This window comes from Chiloscyllium plagiosum, unplaced genomic scaffold (assembly GCF_037043375.1).
Source record: "Chiloscyllium plagiosum isolate Xiang-an unplaced genomic scaffold, Cpla_swu_hap1 HiC_scaffold_47, whole genome shotgun sequence".
Taxonomy (NCBI): Eukaryota; Metazoa; Chordata; class Chondrichthyes; order Orectolobiformes; family Hemiscylliidae; genus Chiloscyllium; species Chiloscyllium plagiosum.
In genome coordinates this window covers 17,727,647-17,745,866 of record NW_028270185.1, presented here as the reverse complement: position 1 = coordinate 17,745,866, position 18,220 = coordinate 17,727,647, and the positions used below count along the sequence as shown (strand labels likewise).

The following is an 18,220-nucleotide window of genomic DNA, read 5'->3' as shown; positions in this document are numbered from 1 at the left end:
ATCTCAGTCCCAGGACATCTCTGCAGGAGCTCCTCAGGGTAGTGTCCTAGACTCAACAATCTTTAGCTGCTTCCATCATAAGGTCGGAAGCAGGGATGTTTTCTGACGATTGCACAATGTTCAGCACCATTCACGACTCCTCAAACACCGAAGCAGTTCAGGTTCATATGCAATAAGACCTGGACACATCCAGGCTTGGGCCGACAAGTAACAGGTAACAGAAATATCAGGCAAATGACCACTTCCAAGAAGAGACAATCTAGCCACTGCTCCTTGACATTCAATGGTGTTACCATGACTGAATCCTCCACCTTCAACACCCTGACGGTTACCACTGATCTGAAACTCAACTGGACTGGGCACATAAATGCAGATGCTACAAGTGTAGGTCAGAGGTTAGGAATACTGCAGCAAGTAACTCACCTCCTGACTCCCCAAAACCTGTCCACCATCTACAAAGCTCAAGTTGGGAGTGTGATGAATACTCCCCACTTGCCTTGATAGGTACAGATCCAACAAACTCATGGCATTTGACACAACTCAAGGGAAAGCAGCCCGCTTGATTGATACCATATCCACAAACATTCACTCCCTCCACTACCGATGCTCAGATGTAGCAGTGTGTACTAAGTACAAGATGCACTACAGAAATGCATCCAAGATCCTTCAACAACAGCTTCCAAACCACAGAAGGGCAAGGGCAGCAAGTACATGGGAACACCATCACGCACAAATGCCCCTCCAAGTCACTCACCATTCTGGAGGTGATGTCCTAATGGTATTATCACTAGGCTATTAATCCAAAGACCCAGGTAAGCTGCTGGGGACCTGGGTTCAAATCCCACCATGACAGATAGTGGAATTTGAATTCAATTTAAAAATACTTAGGATTAAGAGTCTAATGATGACAACAAAACTGTTGCCGATTGTCGAAAAACCCATCTGGTTCACTAATGTCTTTTATTGAAGGAAATCTGACATCTGTACCTTGTCTGGCCTCCACATAGCTCCAGACCCACACCAATGTAGTTTACTTTGAACTGCTCTCTGGGCAATTAGGATAGGAAATAAATACTGGCCTGGCCAGTTATGTTCCCATCCCTTGAAGGAATAATAAATAAAAATTTGCCGCTCCTTTACTGTCGCTGAGTCAAAAATCCTGGAGTTCCCTCCCTACAGGCATTGTGTGTCAACGTACAGAAAGCGGACGCAGCAGTTCAAGAAGGCAGCTCACCGCTACATTCTCAAGGGCAACTAGGATGGGCAATAAATGCTGGCCAGCCAGCAACACCCATGTCTCATGAATTAACACAAAAAAATGTCAGGGTTCTATGTTCTACTTGAGCGTCTTTTCATTCTTCATCATCTAAAACATACTCCAGCAAGTCCACTCTCCCTCAAATGTTCATCTCATTCCCAATTAAGTGCACCTACAATATTTGTTTCAACCACTCCCTGAGGTACTGAGTTCCACATTCTCACCATTGTTTGGATAAAGAGTTTTCTTCAAAATTCTCTAATGGATTTCTTAGTGCTGGTAATATAGTGATGGTCTTCAAAGGGAACATCACTGTCAAAACTTCAATTTTAAAGATTTCTATTAGGTCACTCCTCAGTCTTTTTCTTTCCAAGAGAGAAAAGACCCAGTCTGTTAATCCTTTCGAGATACGTAAACCCAAATATTTCTACTATCATCTGATGTAAATCAGCATATCATCATCTCCACTTCTTCCATATCCTTTTTATTATATGGGGTCAAATACTGAAACGTCGATTATATGCTCAATACAGATTGTTGCAGTAAAATTCCGCAACTCCATTGGAACAGTCTATCAGAAAGATCCATTTACATAACACTTCCCTGAAAAGAATTATTTTCTAATCAGGTGCTGCACCTTCACACATTATTTAGGTTTCATGGTTGGAATTATAAGAAATGATAAGACATGTTTTATAATGATTCTCATTATTGTTTTATTCTTTTTTTATAATCTAGATCTTTTGTTATTTTAATTATCCCATTATTAACTCTATTTCCTCAATACGTAGTTCTCAAATTTGGTTCAATAGTCTTCCTGGAGTTATATTTTTTCATTATATTTTTTCCACCTCTTTGTCTATTTTAAAAATAACAGGCAAATATTTTATCACATCTTAATTTATTCAGACATTTGATATTTAACTAGCTATATTTTCACATCATATCTCACTTGCATCATTAATTTAGTGCCATTAGCCCAAGTGAATGGTGTCAAAAAACTTCAGTACAAAGTACGCTAATAAAATAGATATTGTAGGAAACAATTTTAGACAATGATTGTAACATTTCCATGTTATTAAACATGCGACTTGTTCAAACTAATTATTGAGTAGGGGTGGGATTAAAAGACATTAAAATTTAAGTCACGAAGAGAAAAGTGCTTGATGGTTTAAAATGAGTTGAATTATAAAAACTGAGTATATTAACCTAGATACCTGTCATGGACTTTGCCTTGGTCATCTCCTACTGAGGCAGTTACTGTGCGAACTTTAGTTAAATCAAAGTTGCCATCGTGTTGATGAAAGTCAGGGGTTACCCAACCAACCCACACTCCTCCTGGTTCCTGTCCAGCAAATATCCTCACAGAATAGTAATACTATCAAAAGAAAGTACCAAAATTAGAAACAAGAAATACATTAGGATTTGTCTGGGGTGTTTGTTATTACATAGGTGAGGCAGTACTGTATAGGTTGATGTACTGGACAAGCAACTGTACTCAGTTTGCACCAGTCATTAAACTGAATTCAATAAATCAAACAAATTGTGGGATTACACCAGGAAACACTGTCTCATATCGTTCACAGATACCTTTAGAGATTTTTGTTTAAATCAACCTGTTTAGACCATTTCTGACACATCTCTGGGTTAGGTGGGACCTGAATCCAGGAACTCTGGCTCAGAGGTAGGGACACTACCACTGCACCACAAGATAATTCAAATTCAACACGTGACAGTTCTGTAAACCTATGCAGTGGTAAATTGTTGCAAAATGGTCTTGCAGGGCAACTCAGTGCAGCAAACATACACTGTCTACATCCCAAATTAAAACAGCTAGAATTTCCAGGCCCACTTTTGCTCTCAAAATTTAGATGACTTTCACTTTGACGTGGGAACACACTATTCAAGCTTACTGGCAATTCAAAAGGGGGGAGTTTGAAAAATACCAGTACCACATCGGACAGGGAAAGGTTTCAAGAGGTCATAAATTGATTAATGGAATAGAGTGGACAACTTTTTATGCATTTAATATGGAAAAGTTATACTTTTAGAAGAAGTAACAGTGATATGTAATATCTATTTATTAGAAGGATGCTGAACAGTGTTTGGAAAACAAAAATCAAAAAACAGCAAAAAGCGCAAATAGATAGAGTGGTTAAAAATGACATTGGCATTTTGGGATTTAAAAATCCAAAACAAAGCACAGGAACAAAAAGGCATTGATAAAATTTATTCGAAACAATATACAGAAGAATCTCAAATATCTGAAGGACATGGGCGGAGAGTATTTTGTTTGGTTAATCGAATTTGGGATAATCGAATGCTGGATAACATTCTTTATCCAAGCATTGGGGCCTTGCGATCTTGCTAGATAATCCGATATTCAGATAATCGAATGCCAGATAATCGAGGTTCCTCTGTAGATAGCTCCAGTTAAAGTTCTTAGTACAAGTTAGGCACCACTTTGTAGAAAGGGCCTTAAAGTCACAGCATGAATTCACCAATCTGAAAACTTTAAAAAATCTTTAGCTTACATTAAAATTTTCTTTAGTATTTGAAATCTCAAGTGACATTTATTTAAATTATGTCCACACTCATGGGGAAAAATAACTAGCAGCTATTTTGATTGAACAGTTAATTTTGCTGACACCGTATTCTGAGAGATCGGAAATAATATAATGTCCTTTAGATGGCATAGGGAATTGTTCAGGGAGACGACATTGCAACTTACAAAGGAAAACATGGGCAAGCATTTGTGTAAAGAAAGATACAGAGCTATAGAGACAGCACTGCAGAGGAATTAATATTGAATTGCTCTGTAAAGATGTCATAATCATCTGATGTCATAAACAACTATTTGGACATATTAACCAACTTTATAAATAGATTATAATATCTGCTGTCTTGCTTACAAGTGATTTTTAACTTTAAGAACTTTCATGCCTCAGTCAATAGCTTTGAATGAAATTGGTTTAGTTGTTTCTGCCATTTTATAGCTGTTTTACTGTTTGCAGTTGATTTACCGTTGTTGTGTTCAAAATAATCTCAGGGTCATCCCTGTCATCAGGCACAACATCCTCTATCAGGCGAGGGACAGTTGGTATAACTGGAGGTGGAGCAATAAAGGCAGGTTTCTTTTTAAATAGGAACCTAAAATACACCAAACATGAATGAGTCAGACCATGAAGCAAGTAATCAAACTTTAAACGCCAATCAACACTGGTAATTAAAAATAAACTCTCTCTAAAAAATAACCTCTTCATCAATGCAGAAGAATCATAGCAAATATCCTTGAAAGTGATAAAAGTACTGGGGAAGAACTTTTGTATTCTAAAATACAACAAAAGACTTTGTTTAACCTTTCTGTTTTACAAGTTGGATCTTCTCTTTAGTATGGAAATCTCAGAGGTCAAGTATCCCTGATTTATGATGGACAAGGGAGTTCAGCATTATGAGCAGCTGGCAGAGATAGGCAGAAAAAACGTGGAGGTAAGCCATAAACAGATCAGTCCTGATCTTAGTGAATGCTAGAGTAGACTTGAATGGCCAAATGGCTTCCTCTTGCTCTTAATTCTCTTGTTTCTGGTTAAAATTGGTACATATACATACAATGGCACATGCGGCACATGTGAGTTTTTAATGAGTTTTCAATGTGATTAATAAAATACATTTTAGAAGAGACTTCTGGCAAAGGTAAATGCGCAGAGAATTAAGGAAATAGTGCAGATAGAAATAAGGCTGAAATATAGAATCAGGGTAGGGACAAAGATTCTCAGACTGGATTGATATAACATTCCACAGGTATGGTAAAGGCAAAGTTCCATAGTCCTACTAGACCACATGACTGCTCTCAGGTGAGGGGAGAGGTTGTGAAGAAGTGTCCTTCATGTAACCTCACCTGGTGCAGGAACTGAACCCATGCTGTTGGCATTACTTGGCATCACAAACCAGTCATCCAGCCAACTGAGCTAATCAAACCTTTATTATGGGTGTGGAATATGGAGCAACAAAACTGAAATTTGCTCATGGCATTAAATTGGGAAGCAATATGGCAAATTACGACAAAGACTTTGAAACTTATAGGCTTTTTTCTAGAATCATATCTAAAACATAACCTAAGCTTCTGGTCCCTGCAGCCAACATAATTTAAAAAAAAAATCTGCTGCCAACAGGTACTGGTTCTAATGCTCAGGATTTTCTCAGTAATCTTCTTGACCCACCCACACAGCTCAGACGTACAAACCTCGATTTCGTTTTACTTTTCTCAGAGGAGGAATCCTTATCATTTTCGGTCTTGGCCACCTCTTTGGGGGCTTCCTTTGGGAGATCCTTTTCATTGGTCGGCGTTTCCGTTTGTGTCCGACTGGCTGACTTTTTCAGAACTTCAAATTCTGAGTCCACATCAATATCTTCAACTTCTTCCTCTGGGATTGTCATTCTAGTCAATGGTGTAGTGCCAGGGGTGCACTTGAATGTATCATGGAACTCAACGGGCAGGCTGAGGCGCAAGAACAGCATGTCAGTGTTGCTGTTCTGAGACCCAAATGTTTTATGAGAAACTTTCAAGCAAGGAGGGCTGTCAACTGTTCCATCAATTCTTGTAACCTGCAAAAAAAAAATCAGGATTCACTTTGTAAGACTGAATACTCCACAACCACAGTCAAGGGAAGCAATATCACAATGCAATAGAAGTACTGCTGAGAAAAGACATCATTTTGTCAAAGTTTACATTTTACACTCATCAGAACAATTTTTTTTAGTATTCATGGGATGTGGGTGCCATTGGCTGGGCCAGCGTTTATTACTCATCCCTAGTTTCTATTGAGAAGATGGTGGTGAGCTGTCATCTTTAACTGCTGCAGTCCATTTGAAGTAAATAGATCCACAATATCATTATGAAGAGAATTTCAGGACTTTGATCTGACAACAATGAAGAAATAATGATTTATTTCCGAGTCAGGATAGTGTGGCTAGCTTGGAGAGGAATTTTCAGGGCGTGGTGTTGCCATGTATCTGCTCCCTTGTCCTTATAAATGGTAGTGGTTGTGGGTTTGGAAGGTTCTGTCAAAGATGCCTTGGTGAATTTCTGCAATGCATCCCACGACTGCAAAGCGTTGGTTGTGGAAGAATGATTTTTGTGGATGCGGCACTAATCAAGTGAGCTGCTTTGTCCTAGACGGTTTCAAATTTTTTGAGTGTTGCAAAGACTGCACTCATCCAAGCAAGTGGGAAGTAATCCATTGCACTCTTGACTTGTACTGTGTAGATGATGCTTTGGAGTAGCCAGAAGTGAGTTACTCACTGCAGTGAACAGATATGCCCATTCTCCATGCCAATGCCTTTACCATGCCAGAATCCAGTTGTCATCCACTCAGCACTCTCTTCTCATACAACATTAAATGTAGTTTCTCCTTCACATTGATAGTTCTTGCAAATTTGTCTTGGTAAGTGCCAAATGAAAATTTTGACAATTTTTTTCAGCAAAACTCAAGTTTTGTACTCCCATACACCAAACTTGTCACTTGATATGATTAACTTTAATCAGCATTGAGGGCACGTTTCAAAAGAGAATGCTTGTTTTAAAATGAATTTCACATTTATTTAATGGATATTACCCAGCTCCAATAAGATTGATTAATCAGAACTTCCAGGATTATACCTACATATGGTCATATTTACTCCATAGAAAGTGCATAGAATCATTAGCCAATATCAAATCGGGGAAAAATAGCACTGCAAAAGTATCAGAGAAAGTTTGAACACACTACACTGTGGAAATTACGTAACAGAGTTAAGCTATTTGATCCAATAAATCAGTTATTCTGTTAAGCCTTTGTCCTTAATCCCCTGTGCCTACTGTTTTCCCATTTCTTTTATTTCCCTTACTTTCAACTGTATATCTAATCTATTCTTAATTCTATCATGGGTTCTGCTTCAATAACTACCTCTGTTACAGCATTTCAACGCCTGTGTAAAAACGATTTCCTCTAATCGCCCTCTACTTTCATGAAAATGGCTTCAATTTTTCAAATCTGCTCTCATCCCAGGCGGCTTTATAGAAAAAAGGAACCATTTATGTAGCATTTGTAAAGAGAGAAATGAGTGCAATATTTTAACCTAGCTGAACTGGTGGGAACATAACTGGTTTTAAACAGCCCTGAGAATGTCCTCCCCCCACTCCCAGAGAATAAACTCGCACAGCTGAAAATTAGCATTACGTTCACATTTGCCATTGATTAGAAATTTTAGTCTCCTGAAAGGTGGAATTGACAGATAACGCAGACATCTGGATTTCCCACAACTTTACAACAAGCATCTTCTTGCCCCCGAATACACCTCACTTGGAAGCTGGCCTGATGTCTCAGACGTTGGCTTGACTTACAAATGGGGTGGGAAGTACTTCAGAACTGGCCACAGGACCAGGTAGGTCAAATTCCAGATCCAGGGCCATGGGGCAGTAAGTCTCCAACACAATTCACTCCAATTGGATTATTTCCTGAACATCTATGGACCTTTATAATTCATGAGGTGAAAGTGTGTCTGTATTTGTGTGCACAGGGGCGGGGGAATTCCTAATTCCTAGGCTACAAGCAGTGCCCATTGTATCAGCCTGTTCCTGCCCACCAAGTTCATTTCCTCCTACCTTGACTCTATCCTCTCTCCACTTATCCATACTCTGCCCACCTACATCTAATACTCCTCTGATACACTCCACCATATTGACAATTTCCAGTTCTCTGGCCCTAACTGTCTCCTGTTTACCACGGATGTCCATTCCGTCTACACCTCCACTCACCATGAGCATGGTCTGCAAGGTCTCGGCTTCTTCCTCAACCAGAGGCCTGAACACTCCCCATCCACCACCTCTGCCTGGCTGAACTTGTTCTCTCACTGAACAACTTCTCCTTTAATTCATCATTCTTCTTCAATGTTTGTGAGAAGATTTGTAGCTCGGGTGCTCGTTGTTGTGGTTCTGTTCGCCGAGGTGGGAATTTGTGTTGCAGATGTTTCGCCCCCTGTCTAGGTGACATCCTCAGTGCTTGGGAGCCTCCTGTGAAGCGCTTCTGTGATCTTTCCTCCGGCATTTATAGTGGTTTGTACCTGCTGCTTCCGGTTGTCAGTTCCAGCTGTTCATTGCAGTGGTTGGTATATTGTGTCCAGGTCGATGTGCTTATTGATTGAATCTGTGGTTGATTGCCATGCTTCTAGGAATTCCCTGGCTGTTCTCTGTTTGGCTTATCCTATAATAGTAGTGTTGTCCCAATTCATGTTGCTTGTCATCTGCGTGTGTGGCTACTAAGGATAGCTGGTCGTATCATTTCGTGGCTAGTTGGTGTTCATGGATGCGGATCGTTAGCTGTCTTCCTGTTTGTCCTATGTAGTGTTTTGTGCAGTCCTTGCATGGGATTTTGTACACTACATTGTTTTGCTCATGCTGGGTATCGGGTCTTTCGTCCTGGTGAGTTGTTGTCTGAGAGTGGCTGTTGGTTTGTGTGCTGTTATGAGTCCTACTGGTCGCAGTAGTCTGGCTGTCAGTTCGGAAATGCTCTTGATGTATGGTAGTGTGGCTAGTCCTTTGGGTTGCGGCATGTCCTCGTTCCGTTGTCTTTCCCTTAGGCATCTGTTGATGAAATTGCGCGGGCATCTGTTTTTGACGAATACATTGTAAAGGTGTTTTTCTTCCTCTTTTTGCAGTTCTGGTGTACTGCAGTGTGTTGTGGCCTTTTTGAACAGTGTCTTGATGCAACTTCTTTTGTGTGTTTTGGGGTGGTTGCTTTCATTGTTCAGGACTTGGTGTGTGTGTGCAATTTTCCTGTATACCTTTGTGGTGAATTCTCCATTCGGTGTTCTCTGTACCATCACGTCTAGGAATGGGAGTTGGTTGTCCTTTTCTTCCTCTCTAGTGAATCGGATTCCTGTGAGTGTGGCGTTGATGATCCGGTGTGTGTTCTCTATTTCTGTGTTTTTAATGATCACAAAGGTGTCATTTACATATCTGACCCAGAGTTTGGGTTGAATTTGCGGTAAGACTGTTTGCTCTAACCTTCGCATTACCGCTTCTGCTAGGAGTCCAGAGATGGGTGAGCCCATGGGTGTGCTGTTGATTTGTTCATATATTTGGTTGTTGAATGTGAGGTGTGTTGTGAGGCACAGGTCCATTAGTTTGAGTATGCCGTCTTTGTTGATAGGTTCACAGTCCTGTTGTCTGTTCTGTATGTCCAGCAGGTTGGCTATTGTTTCTCTGGCTAGGGTTTTGTCGATAGAGGTGAACAGTGCCGTTACATCGAATGAGACCATGGTTTCTTCCTTGTCTATGTGTATATTTCTGATGATGTCCAAGAATTCCTGTGTTGAGTGTCTGGATCCGCTGATCAGGTGTTTCAGTTTCTGCTGTAGTTCTTTAGCCAGTTTGTGTGATGGTGTCCCTGGTAGTGATACTATGGGTCTGAGTGGGATGTCTGGTTTGTGCACTTTAGGTAGTCCATAGAATCTGGGGGTGTTGTTGCTTTCAGGTTTCATTCTGTGTAGGTTAAACCTGGTTATCTGTCCGTTTTTTTGTAGGTTCCTCAGTGTGTTGTTTATCCTATTGGTGAGCTGTGGGGTGGGGTCAAACTCCCTCTCTTGGTAGGTGTTGGTATCTGCAAGTAGTTGTTGTGCTGTTTGGATGTAGTCTGCTTTGTCCAGGATGACCGACATTCTGCCTTTGTCTGCTGGTAGTATGATTATGTTCTTATCGTTTCTTAGTGCTTTTAGTGCTTCCCTCTCCTTGGTGTTGAGGTATGTGTGTCTTTTCCTTGTTATTAGAGGTACAATACTTTGTCTCACTGTTTGTTGTGTCTCTTCTGTCAGTCTATTGTTCCTGAGTGTGCATTCTAGTGCTGCTAGGAAGTCTGCTGTCTTGGCGTCCCTGTGGTTGTAGTTGAGTCCCTTGGCCAGTATTTTTCTTTCTGTGTCTGTGAGCTGTCTGTGGGAGAGGTTTCTAACCCAGGTGTGTGTTGTGGTGTCCTCTCTGTTGTGTGTTAGTTTGGCCATTTTTTCTTTTAGTGCCGTTTTTTGCGGTGTGTGGTCCTGTTCTGTCCTATGGTGACAGCCTGTTCTATGGTCCGGGTCCATTCCTGATTGGTGGTTTTTGAAATTAACGATTTTTGGCGCGCAATTTCTTGTCTGTATTTGTGAAGTCTGTTGTGAGCATCTGTAATCATTACCTGGATCATCCTGAATCCGTTCTGTCTGGCTGTGTCCCTTGCTTGTGGGTTGTTGACTGGTGGTCTGTATCTGACACATGGTGGAAGGATTCGATTCTTTCGGCATTCGTGGGCGGCACAGTGGTTAGCACTGCTGCCTCACAGCGCCAGAGACTCGGGTTCAATTTCCGACTCAGGCGACTGACTGTGTGGAGTTTGCACATTCTCCCTGTGTCTGCGTGGGTTTCCTCCGGGTGCTCCAGTTTCCTCCCACAGTCCAAAGTTGTGCAGGTCAGGTGAACTGGCCATGCTAAATTGCCCGTAGTGTAGGGGTATGGGTGGGTTGCGCTTCGGCGGGTCGGTGTGGACTTGTTGGGCCGAAGGGCCTGTTTCCACACTGTAAGTAATCTAATCTAATCGTGCAGGAACCGGAGTTGTTTGTATGTGGCGCTTAGGTGGTTGGCACAGGATTCCCATTTCCTGGCTTGTCTTAGCGTCTCTCGCCCGTAGGTGTTCAAAGTTTGTGAGAAGATTTGTGGCTCGGGTGCTCGTTGTTGTGGGTTCTGTTCGCCGAGCTGGGAATTTGTGTTGCAGACGTTTTGTCCCCTGTCTAGGTGACATCCTCAGTGCTTGGGAGCCTCCTGTCAAGCGCTTCTGTTATGTTTCCTCCGGCATTTATAGTGGTTTGAATCTGCCGCTTCCAGTTGTCAGTTCCAGCTGTCCGCTGCAGTGGCCAGTATATTGGGTCCAGGTCGATGTGCTTATTGATTGAATCTGTGGATGAGTGCCATGCCTCTAGGAATTCCCTGGCTGTTCTCTGTTTGGCTTGTTCTATAATAGTAGTGTTGTCCCAGTCGAATTCATGTTGCTTGTCATCTGCATGTGTGGCTACTAAGGATAGCTGGTCGTGTCGTTTCGTGGCTAGTTGGTGTTCATGGATGCAGATCGTTAGCTGTCTTCCTGTTTGTCCTAAGTAGAGTTTGGCACAGGAAAGATCACAGAAGCGCTTCACAGGAAGCTCCCAAGCAATGAGGATGTCACCTAGACAGGGGACGAAACGTCTGCAACACAAATTCCCAGCCCGGCGAACAGAATCATCTTTCTTCTGCCAAGTCAAAGGAATGGCTATTGGCACCTGCATTGGCCCCAGTTATGCCTGCCTCTTTCTGGGGCATGTGGAACAATCCTTGTTCCAGCTTCACAAAACCCAGAAGTCAGCAGGCTGGAACAGGCTTCCAAAAATGTTTGGACTTTTCCCCAGTCTGACTCTCCTACTTGCTGCCATATGCTCGCCCCCATTTTAACAATCCTCCCTTCAATCTCTCCACAGATACCACCCAACTTGTCATTTTTATTTTTCTTACTATTTATGCATGGCGTGTGGACCACTGACAATGCCAGTATTTGGTGCCTATCATAAATTACCCTTTGAAAGCAGTTAAAATGTCAATCACATTGCTGAGAGTCTGCAGTCACACTTACACCAGATTTCCTTTCCTGAAGTAAAGGCCCATTAGAGAATCAGATGGAATTATTTCACGACAATTGATATTAGTTTTATCCATATCGTCACTGGAAATAGCTTTCAATTCCAGAACATTTTTAAAAGAATAATTGAATTCAAATTCTATTAGCTGCTGTGATGGGATTTGAACCAGTGTCAAATCAGCACAGTATTAGCCTCAGGCTCTGGATAGAATATCACCATTAAACCACTGTCTCCTTGATTATTCAATATTTTTCTGTAGGGTGAAGCGTGGAACTGCACTCACTATTAGATGTCCAATAAAATTTTGATTACTGACTGCGATTGAATCACTAGTGGTTTACACCACTCCTACACTTCACTATTTTTACTTTGAACCTTACCTCAACATGACTGTGATCAGTGGGAACTGGAACAAACTGAGGCAAACTTTTGCTGAACCACATTGTGATGGGCCGTTTCATATTTACAGCAAAGGGTTCAAAGCCTTCTTGCAAACCGCATATGGTGAAATATCTCAGGCTGCTAACATCTTGGCCCAGGTTAATGCGTCCGACCTGAGAAAGGCCCAGGCTGCACACTGGAACAAATCCTGAAAAGGCATATCATGTCAAACACAACATGGAAATGAAACCGAAGACAAAATACTCAGGTTGGCACCAGGGAGATATCTATTTCCCTGTTGCCTCAGAAATTAAGCCCTGTATGGGAGGTCATGGTCAAACTTCCTGACATGTCATCTATTAGATTAGATTAGATTACTTACAGTGTGGAAACAGGCCCTTTGGCCCAACAAGTCCACACGCAACCCACCCAGACCCATTCCCCTACACCTAAACTACGTGCAATTTAGCATGGCCAATTCACCTAATCTGCACATTTTTTTTGGATTGTGGGAGGAAACCGGAGCACCCGGAGGAAACCCACGCAGACACAGGGAGAATGTGCAAACTCCACACAGACAGTCGGCTCAGGCGGGAATTGAACCCGTGTCTCTGGCGCTGTGAGGCAGCAGTGCTAACCACTGTGCCACCATGCCGTCCACTAAGGGCCCATTAAGGCCCTTAAATAGTCAATTAATGACCACTTAAGGGCCTCATCAACTGTAGTCAGTTAAGTGAAGCTGAGACCATAAATTATTGAATGGTAGAGCAGAAATGAAGGGCCTCTCCAGTTCCTATGCTTGTAAATTAATGAGAATGTGACAAGAAAACCAAATAAAATCTTGAAAGTCAAAAGGTAGCCATCAAAAAAAATTTCAACAGCAGCCCCCAAAAAATATTGTTAACCCTTCTACAAAACGCATGTATGCCTAACAATGCAGATCGATGAGATACAATCTGTTACAGAAAGTTGTTAAATCTTTGTACATTCCATTATAACTTCTTACATCATCCAACTGAAACTAGATACACACAGCTGGGGGAACCCAGAGCCAAGCCATTCGTCATCTCTAGAGTAAATCCTTCTTGGCATCTTTCCCGTTCCCAGGCAAGAACTCACCATCGCCTATTTCGATGTCTTTGAAAGCCAACTCAGACCCAGAGTCTCTGATAAGCATCTCTCCATTAAGTGTGAACATGATGTTCATTTCATGTAGGTCAATCATGCAACCAACCACATCACCTGACTGCCACGTACGACCAAATGGTTCACTCCCTATATGCCAGCGCTGACCCTGCAGTTTAAAACATTCACAAAGAGCAAAAGGAAAGTTAACACCACAGATAATGACTGGAGCTTGTGGCCAGCATGAAGTTTATTTTGATGCAATTTTCACAAACTACTAACAGATTAAATATGAACTGAAAATGACAAAATTAAACTTCATGGTTTATGGCAAGCAGAGATTTGCTGAATATTTTTCATTGCCCCGGCACAATGCCGTCCTTGAGAGTATTAAAAGTAATGGCTACCTGCTAAAGCTTCTAGCTATCAATGATAATGCACATATACAAAAGGAAATTATAAAACTAATGTTTAGAGTAACTATCCCTATCCTTAACAAATATTTATTTTAAAATTCTTACAATAATCAATGGCAGCCTTTGCTACATGTTACTTTGTTTTGTGCACTACTACTTGAAAGATAAAGTTTTAGGTCAAGCTGGATGGCTTAGCAAAGTATGAAATCCACCAGAGCTTGCACTTGCTCACTGTCCATTGATCATTTCTACACAAAGTATACCAATGAGATCTATCATCAAATTTGGCTAAAATGTTCGAAAACTTTTTACTTTATATCGATCATCTCACGGGAAGAGCAAGATGAGAGAGGGCTTTCACTGTCATGTAACTACACCATAGAGAGTGAGTAGCTAGTTTCAAGAGAACTGGAAAAAGAAAGTAGAACAAACCTTAAATCCATTAAAAACAAAAGCAAGATCATCAGCTCCTAATGGTAGGTCAGGTCTACATTCGGGTCGTGCCCATCCTACTCTCATTTCTCCTATGGTCACAGCTTCAAATTCAAAGTACCATTTGCCACTCTTCACTGCATATGACTTCTCAGCACGGAACAGCCGAACCTTTTCATTCCGAGTTATACCTGGGACATGGGCAGCTAGCAGAACAAATCACAACCAGGACAATTAAAATATCTTTTTTTAAATGCAGCAGCACTTTAACATAATAAAGATAAGTGTTAATTTTTTATACCCTACTATATATACAGTCAGTAATATTTACAATGTTCCTGTGATTAATCCAACATTCCCAAAATTTGCTACATGTGCAAAGTGCTTTTCTCTACTTCCCTGCAAGGCAAAGGAAGGTGAATTAGGGGTGTGTGAATGAGGACGTTTGAAACTTCCATACCTTAGCAGAAGCATTTAACATAATGGCTATATGTGGGTTAGGTTAAAAGATAAGCTATAATATTTGAAGAAATTTCCACTTACTATAGATAGAAAATGAATAATCGTGTAATTTGTAGAGAATTAAGGCTGTTTATCTGGAACTCTCAGAAACAGAATTGCACAATGTGATCTCAAAACACCAATAAATATCTGAAAATTTTGCAAAATCAGAATCTGATTAACGGTAACTGTAAAACAGGCCTTGATAATGAACAGCTCGTGTATTTTAATTCCACAGGAATTTGTAAACAAGCACATTCACAATTTTTCTTCAATTTCACCAAAAGGAGATTATCAACACATTTTCTATTTGCCATCTTTTCTGTAACTAACTGACAGTTTTGGCAGCACCAAACGAAATTAATTTTCATATTACCCCACCTGTGCTGTGCACTAACTTGCCTTTGAACAAAAAGGGTTTTCCAGCCGCTGACCAATAATGTTGAAAACAGATTTCCACAGTTAATTTACACAGAAGTTTACATCTAAAATTATTTGAATGAGTCAAGTACATCCTCTTGTGAGAACAAGTAAACTAAACAAAACTTGGACAGTTATTCAAGTACTGCTAATTTACGTTGGACAAGGTATTACTAAATTTTCCAATAGTCACTACAGCCTTGACCAGTCCATTATTCATAGTAGATGATTATCAAACTGGGTGATTCAGGTTTTAAGTTTACATACTGGCTTCTTGATCTGGTGGCTCGATATTGTAGCCATAACCAATCAGGGTGCGGACAGCCTCATTCAAACTGTCTCTGTTTGTTTTCTTAGTACGTTCATCCAGGAGGTTGTATGGTACAAGGCGAGGATTTCTCTTATTACCAATATCCTGTAAGCCAAAAGAAGTAAAATCATTTTGCTAAAAATGGGAAAGTTATTGGATCTAAATTTCATTTTCAACACAAGTGTCATTGCTGAATACTACAGATCTCTCAGAATTATATTATTTCATGCCTTAACACCAAATTAGAAACGAGTGTCAGTAAAAGATTGCTACCCTCTCAGTAATTAAGTCATGATATGGAAGTGCTGGTGTTGGACTGGGGTGGACAAAGTTGAAAATCACACAACACCAGGTTATAGTCAGGTTTATTTGGAAGCACTAGCTTTCGGAGCGCTGCTCCTTCATCAGGTAACTGTGGAGCATGATCATAATTAAGTCAGGCTTCTCTGAGTCCCGGAATACTTGATCCACAGTGATCAAAACAAAATCTTTGTTTAAACGGAGGTATGCAGTTGCCTTTGAAATGGTTTGTCTCCCGAGAGGAGACTGAATCTGTTAAAGCCAGAACTCAACGGGATCAAGACAGGATAAGGTTATGTTTGAAAGTTTTAGAATTATGTTTCAACACAGGTTCACCAACTTTTTTGACTCAGAATTCCCTACAATGGACACAGGAGAATCATCAGGATTAAGTAGGCTGATAACGCTTCTTCTTACGTAAGGTTATTCAAACTCTTCATAGTGGTGTTTACTTGTCACTAGTCAAAAAGTGTGGTGCTGGAAAAGCATAGCCGGTCAGGCAGGAGAGTCTCTTCATCACATTGCTGATGAAAAGCTTATGATCGAAACATCGACTCTGCTCCTCGGATACTGCCTGACCGGCTGCACTTTTCCAGCACTACACTTTGTGATCTGATCTCCAGCATCCTCCGTTCTCACTTTCTCCTACTTTACTTATCTCTATTTGATGTTGCTGCTTAACAAGTCTTTGCAATGATCTATTCCATTGAATATCAGAAGACAACTCATTGGCATTTTCTTGAATACTTGCTCAGTTCAAATCATTATCAAGTGAATCAATGCAGAATAAAAGACAAAAACAATTTGTGGCAACGCTGAATTCCTCCCAATAACACAAGACAAATGTACCGATTTAATACATCAACAAATGTTTGCCTCCAATAAAAAAATGAGGAAAGGTCTGCATAACATATTTGAGGTTCAAAGAAATAGGGTGAAAGAATATCTAAATATTTTGAAATGTAATCATTCAATTACCCATGCACTCTTAAGATGTGAAATACATTTCTAGATCCTTTTACTGCCTTTTACCTGCAAAATACTGTATGTCCATCCTTGACGGATGCGGTCCCTTGCCCAGACGTTATGACCATTTTCAGCCAATTTGTCCACCAGAGTATTTTGAGCTGGAGTCAGTTTGACATGGGCAAGGTCAAGTGGAGCAGGCTTGTATCCATTTGACATCAGGTACCTTTTGGAAAAATGAAAGAGCCTTTAATTAAAAAAATTAACTGATGCAAAGAGGAAACAGTCCCATTTCCTATGTGCATTATGATTTTTATAGGTACTGACTCTTATATTCACTATATATTTATACCGGCATAAAAGTAACAGAAATATGAACGAATGAAGTGTACTGAATGTCTATATATTGGAAGTGGCAATTGACAGTTCAACACTTAGCTAAAATCACTTACGCAGATTCACTTTAGAGATGGAAAGACAGTACATTTCCTTTCCTGAAAGTAGTTTCATGATCAAATTCTAACTGAGATACATCATTTTATGTCAACTAAACATACCTATGTAATCTAAGAGCCTGAAAAGTTAAAACAGTGATGGGTTAATAATAAACAGAGGTGACAGCCTCCCATCTTTTAAGACTATGCCTTGTGCTGTGTTGGTCAACTTTATAAAGCATCACCTGATGTGACTCAGAAGCCTGCAGAGGAAGTGGGTGAGAAGATGCACAATTTGCAGGCCTCTGATTTTACGGAGTTTCTTATTGGCCAACTCAGCTTTTCATTTTGTTCCCTTCTTCCTTTCCAAATAGTCAGCATTCAAAGCGCATTACCACCAGAGACTGTTTCCAAGTTTCACTGTCAACGTTAATGTCCACTATCTTCATGTCTCACTTTCAGGAGTCTTTGTAGTAGATGATTGGACAGTCAGGTGGTCATAACCCTGTGGCTGATCCACTATAAAGAAGCTCTTTGGGCAAACAGCTTTTATAGATCAGGTGAATGTTGCCAAACCAGTGCAGACATTGTTATTTTAGCAATGGGTATATCTGAGGAAAGCAAAATGTTCCTGGACCAATATGTTACTGATCTGGTCCTCCCTAAAGATGCCGAGGACATAATCAGAGAGAGCTAAAGGTGAAAACTGTTTAGTTTATTCGCCTTCCTAACATATATTGTACAGGTCCCACCACTGTACTAGATGTGCACTGAGGACACAGATTTGGTGTAGATTCACAGTTTCATACTCTCAGGCAAGTAGCTACAGTTTAGCAAAATATTAATCAGCCTAAACAGAATAGCTGCTGCTTTTCCAATGTGTGTATTGACTTCAGTATCTAGTAACAGATTGCTGGTGACTGTACAGCCTACGTACATAAGACCTATCAGCATTGCCAGAATCACATTGAAAATGTTGATGGCCCCGCGTTTTGTCTTTCTG

General features: G+C 40.6%; 1 protein-coding gene across 15 annotated transcripts in view; it reads right to left on the bottom strand.

The window, feature by feature from the left end:
- The window catches only part of LOC122542710 (ryanodine receptor 1-like), a 404,506-nt gene that overhangs the window by 243,342 nt on the left and 142,944 nt on the right, over nt 1-18,220 (bottom strand). For all 15 annotated transcript variants that reach the window (XM_087983940.1, XM_087983944.1, XM_087983942.1 and 12 more), the window contains 8 exons: nt 16,850-17,009; nt 15,475-15,622; nt 14,287-14,492; nt 13,433-13,607; nt 12,313-12,521; nt 5,502-5,863; nt 4,282-4,408; nt 2,476-2,636 (listed from right to left, as the gene is read on the bottom strand). In XM_087983940.1, coding sequence (XP_087840066.1) covers nt 2,476-2,636; nt 4,282-4,408; nt 5,502-5,863; nt 12,313-12,521; nt 13,433-13,607; nt 14,287-14,492; nt 15,475-15,622; nt 16,850-17,009 — 1,548 coding nt within the window. The remainder of the gene's footprint in view (nt 1-2,475; nt 2,637-4,281; nt 4,409-5,501; nt 5,864-12,312; nt 12,522-13,432; nt 13,608-14,286; nt 14,493-15,474; nt 15,623-16,849; nt 17,010-18,220) is intronic.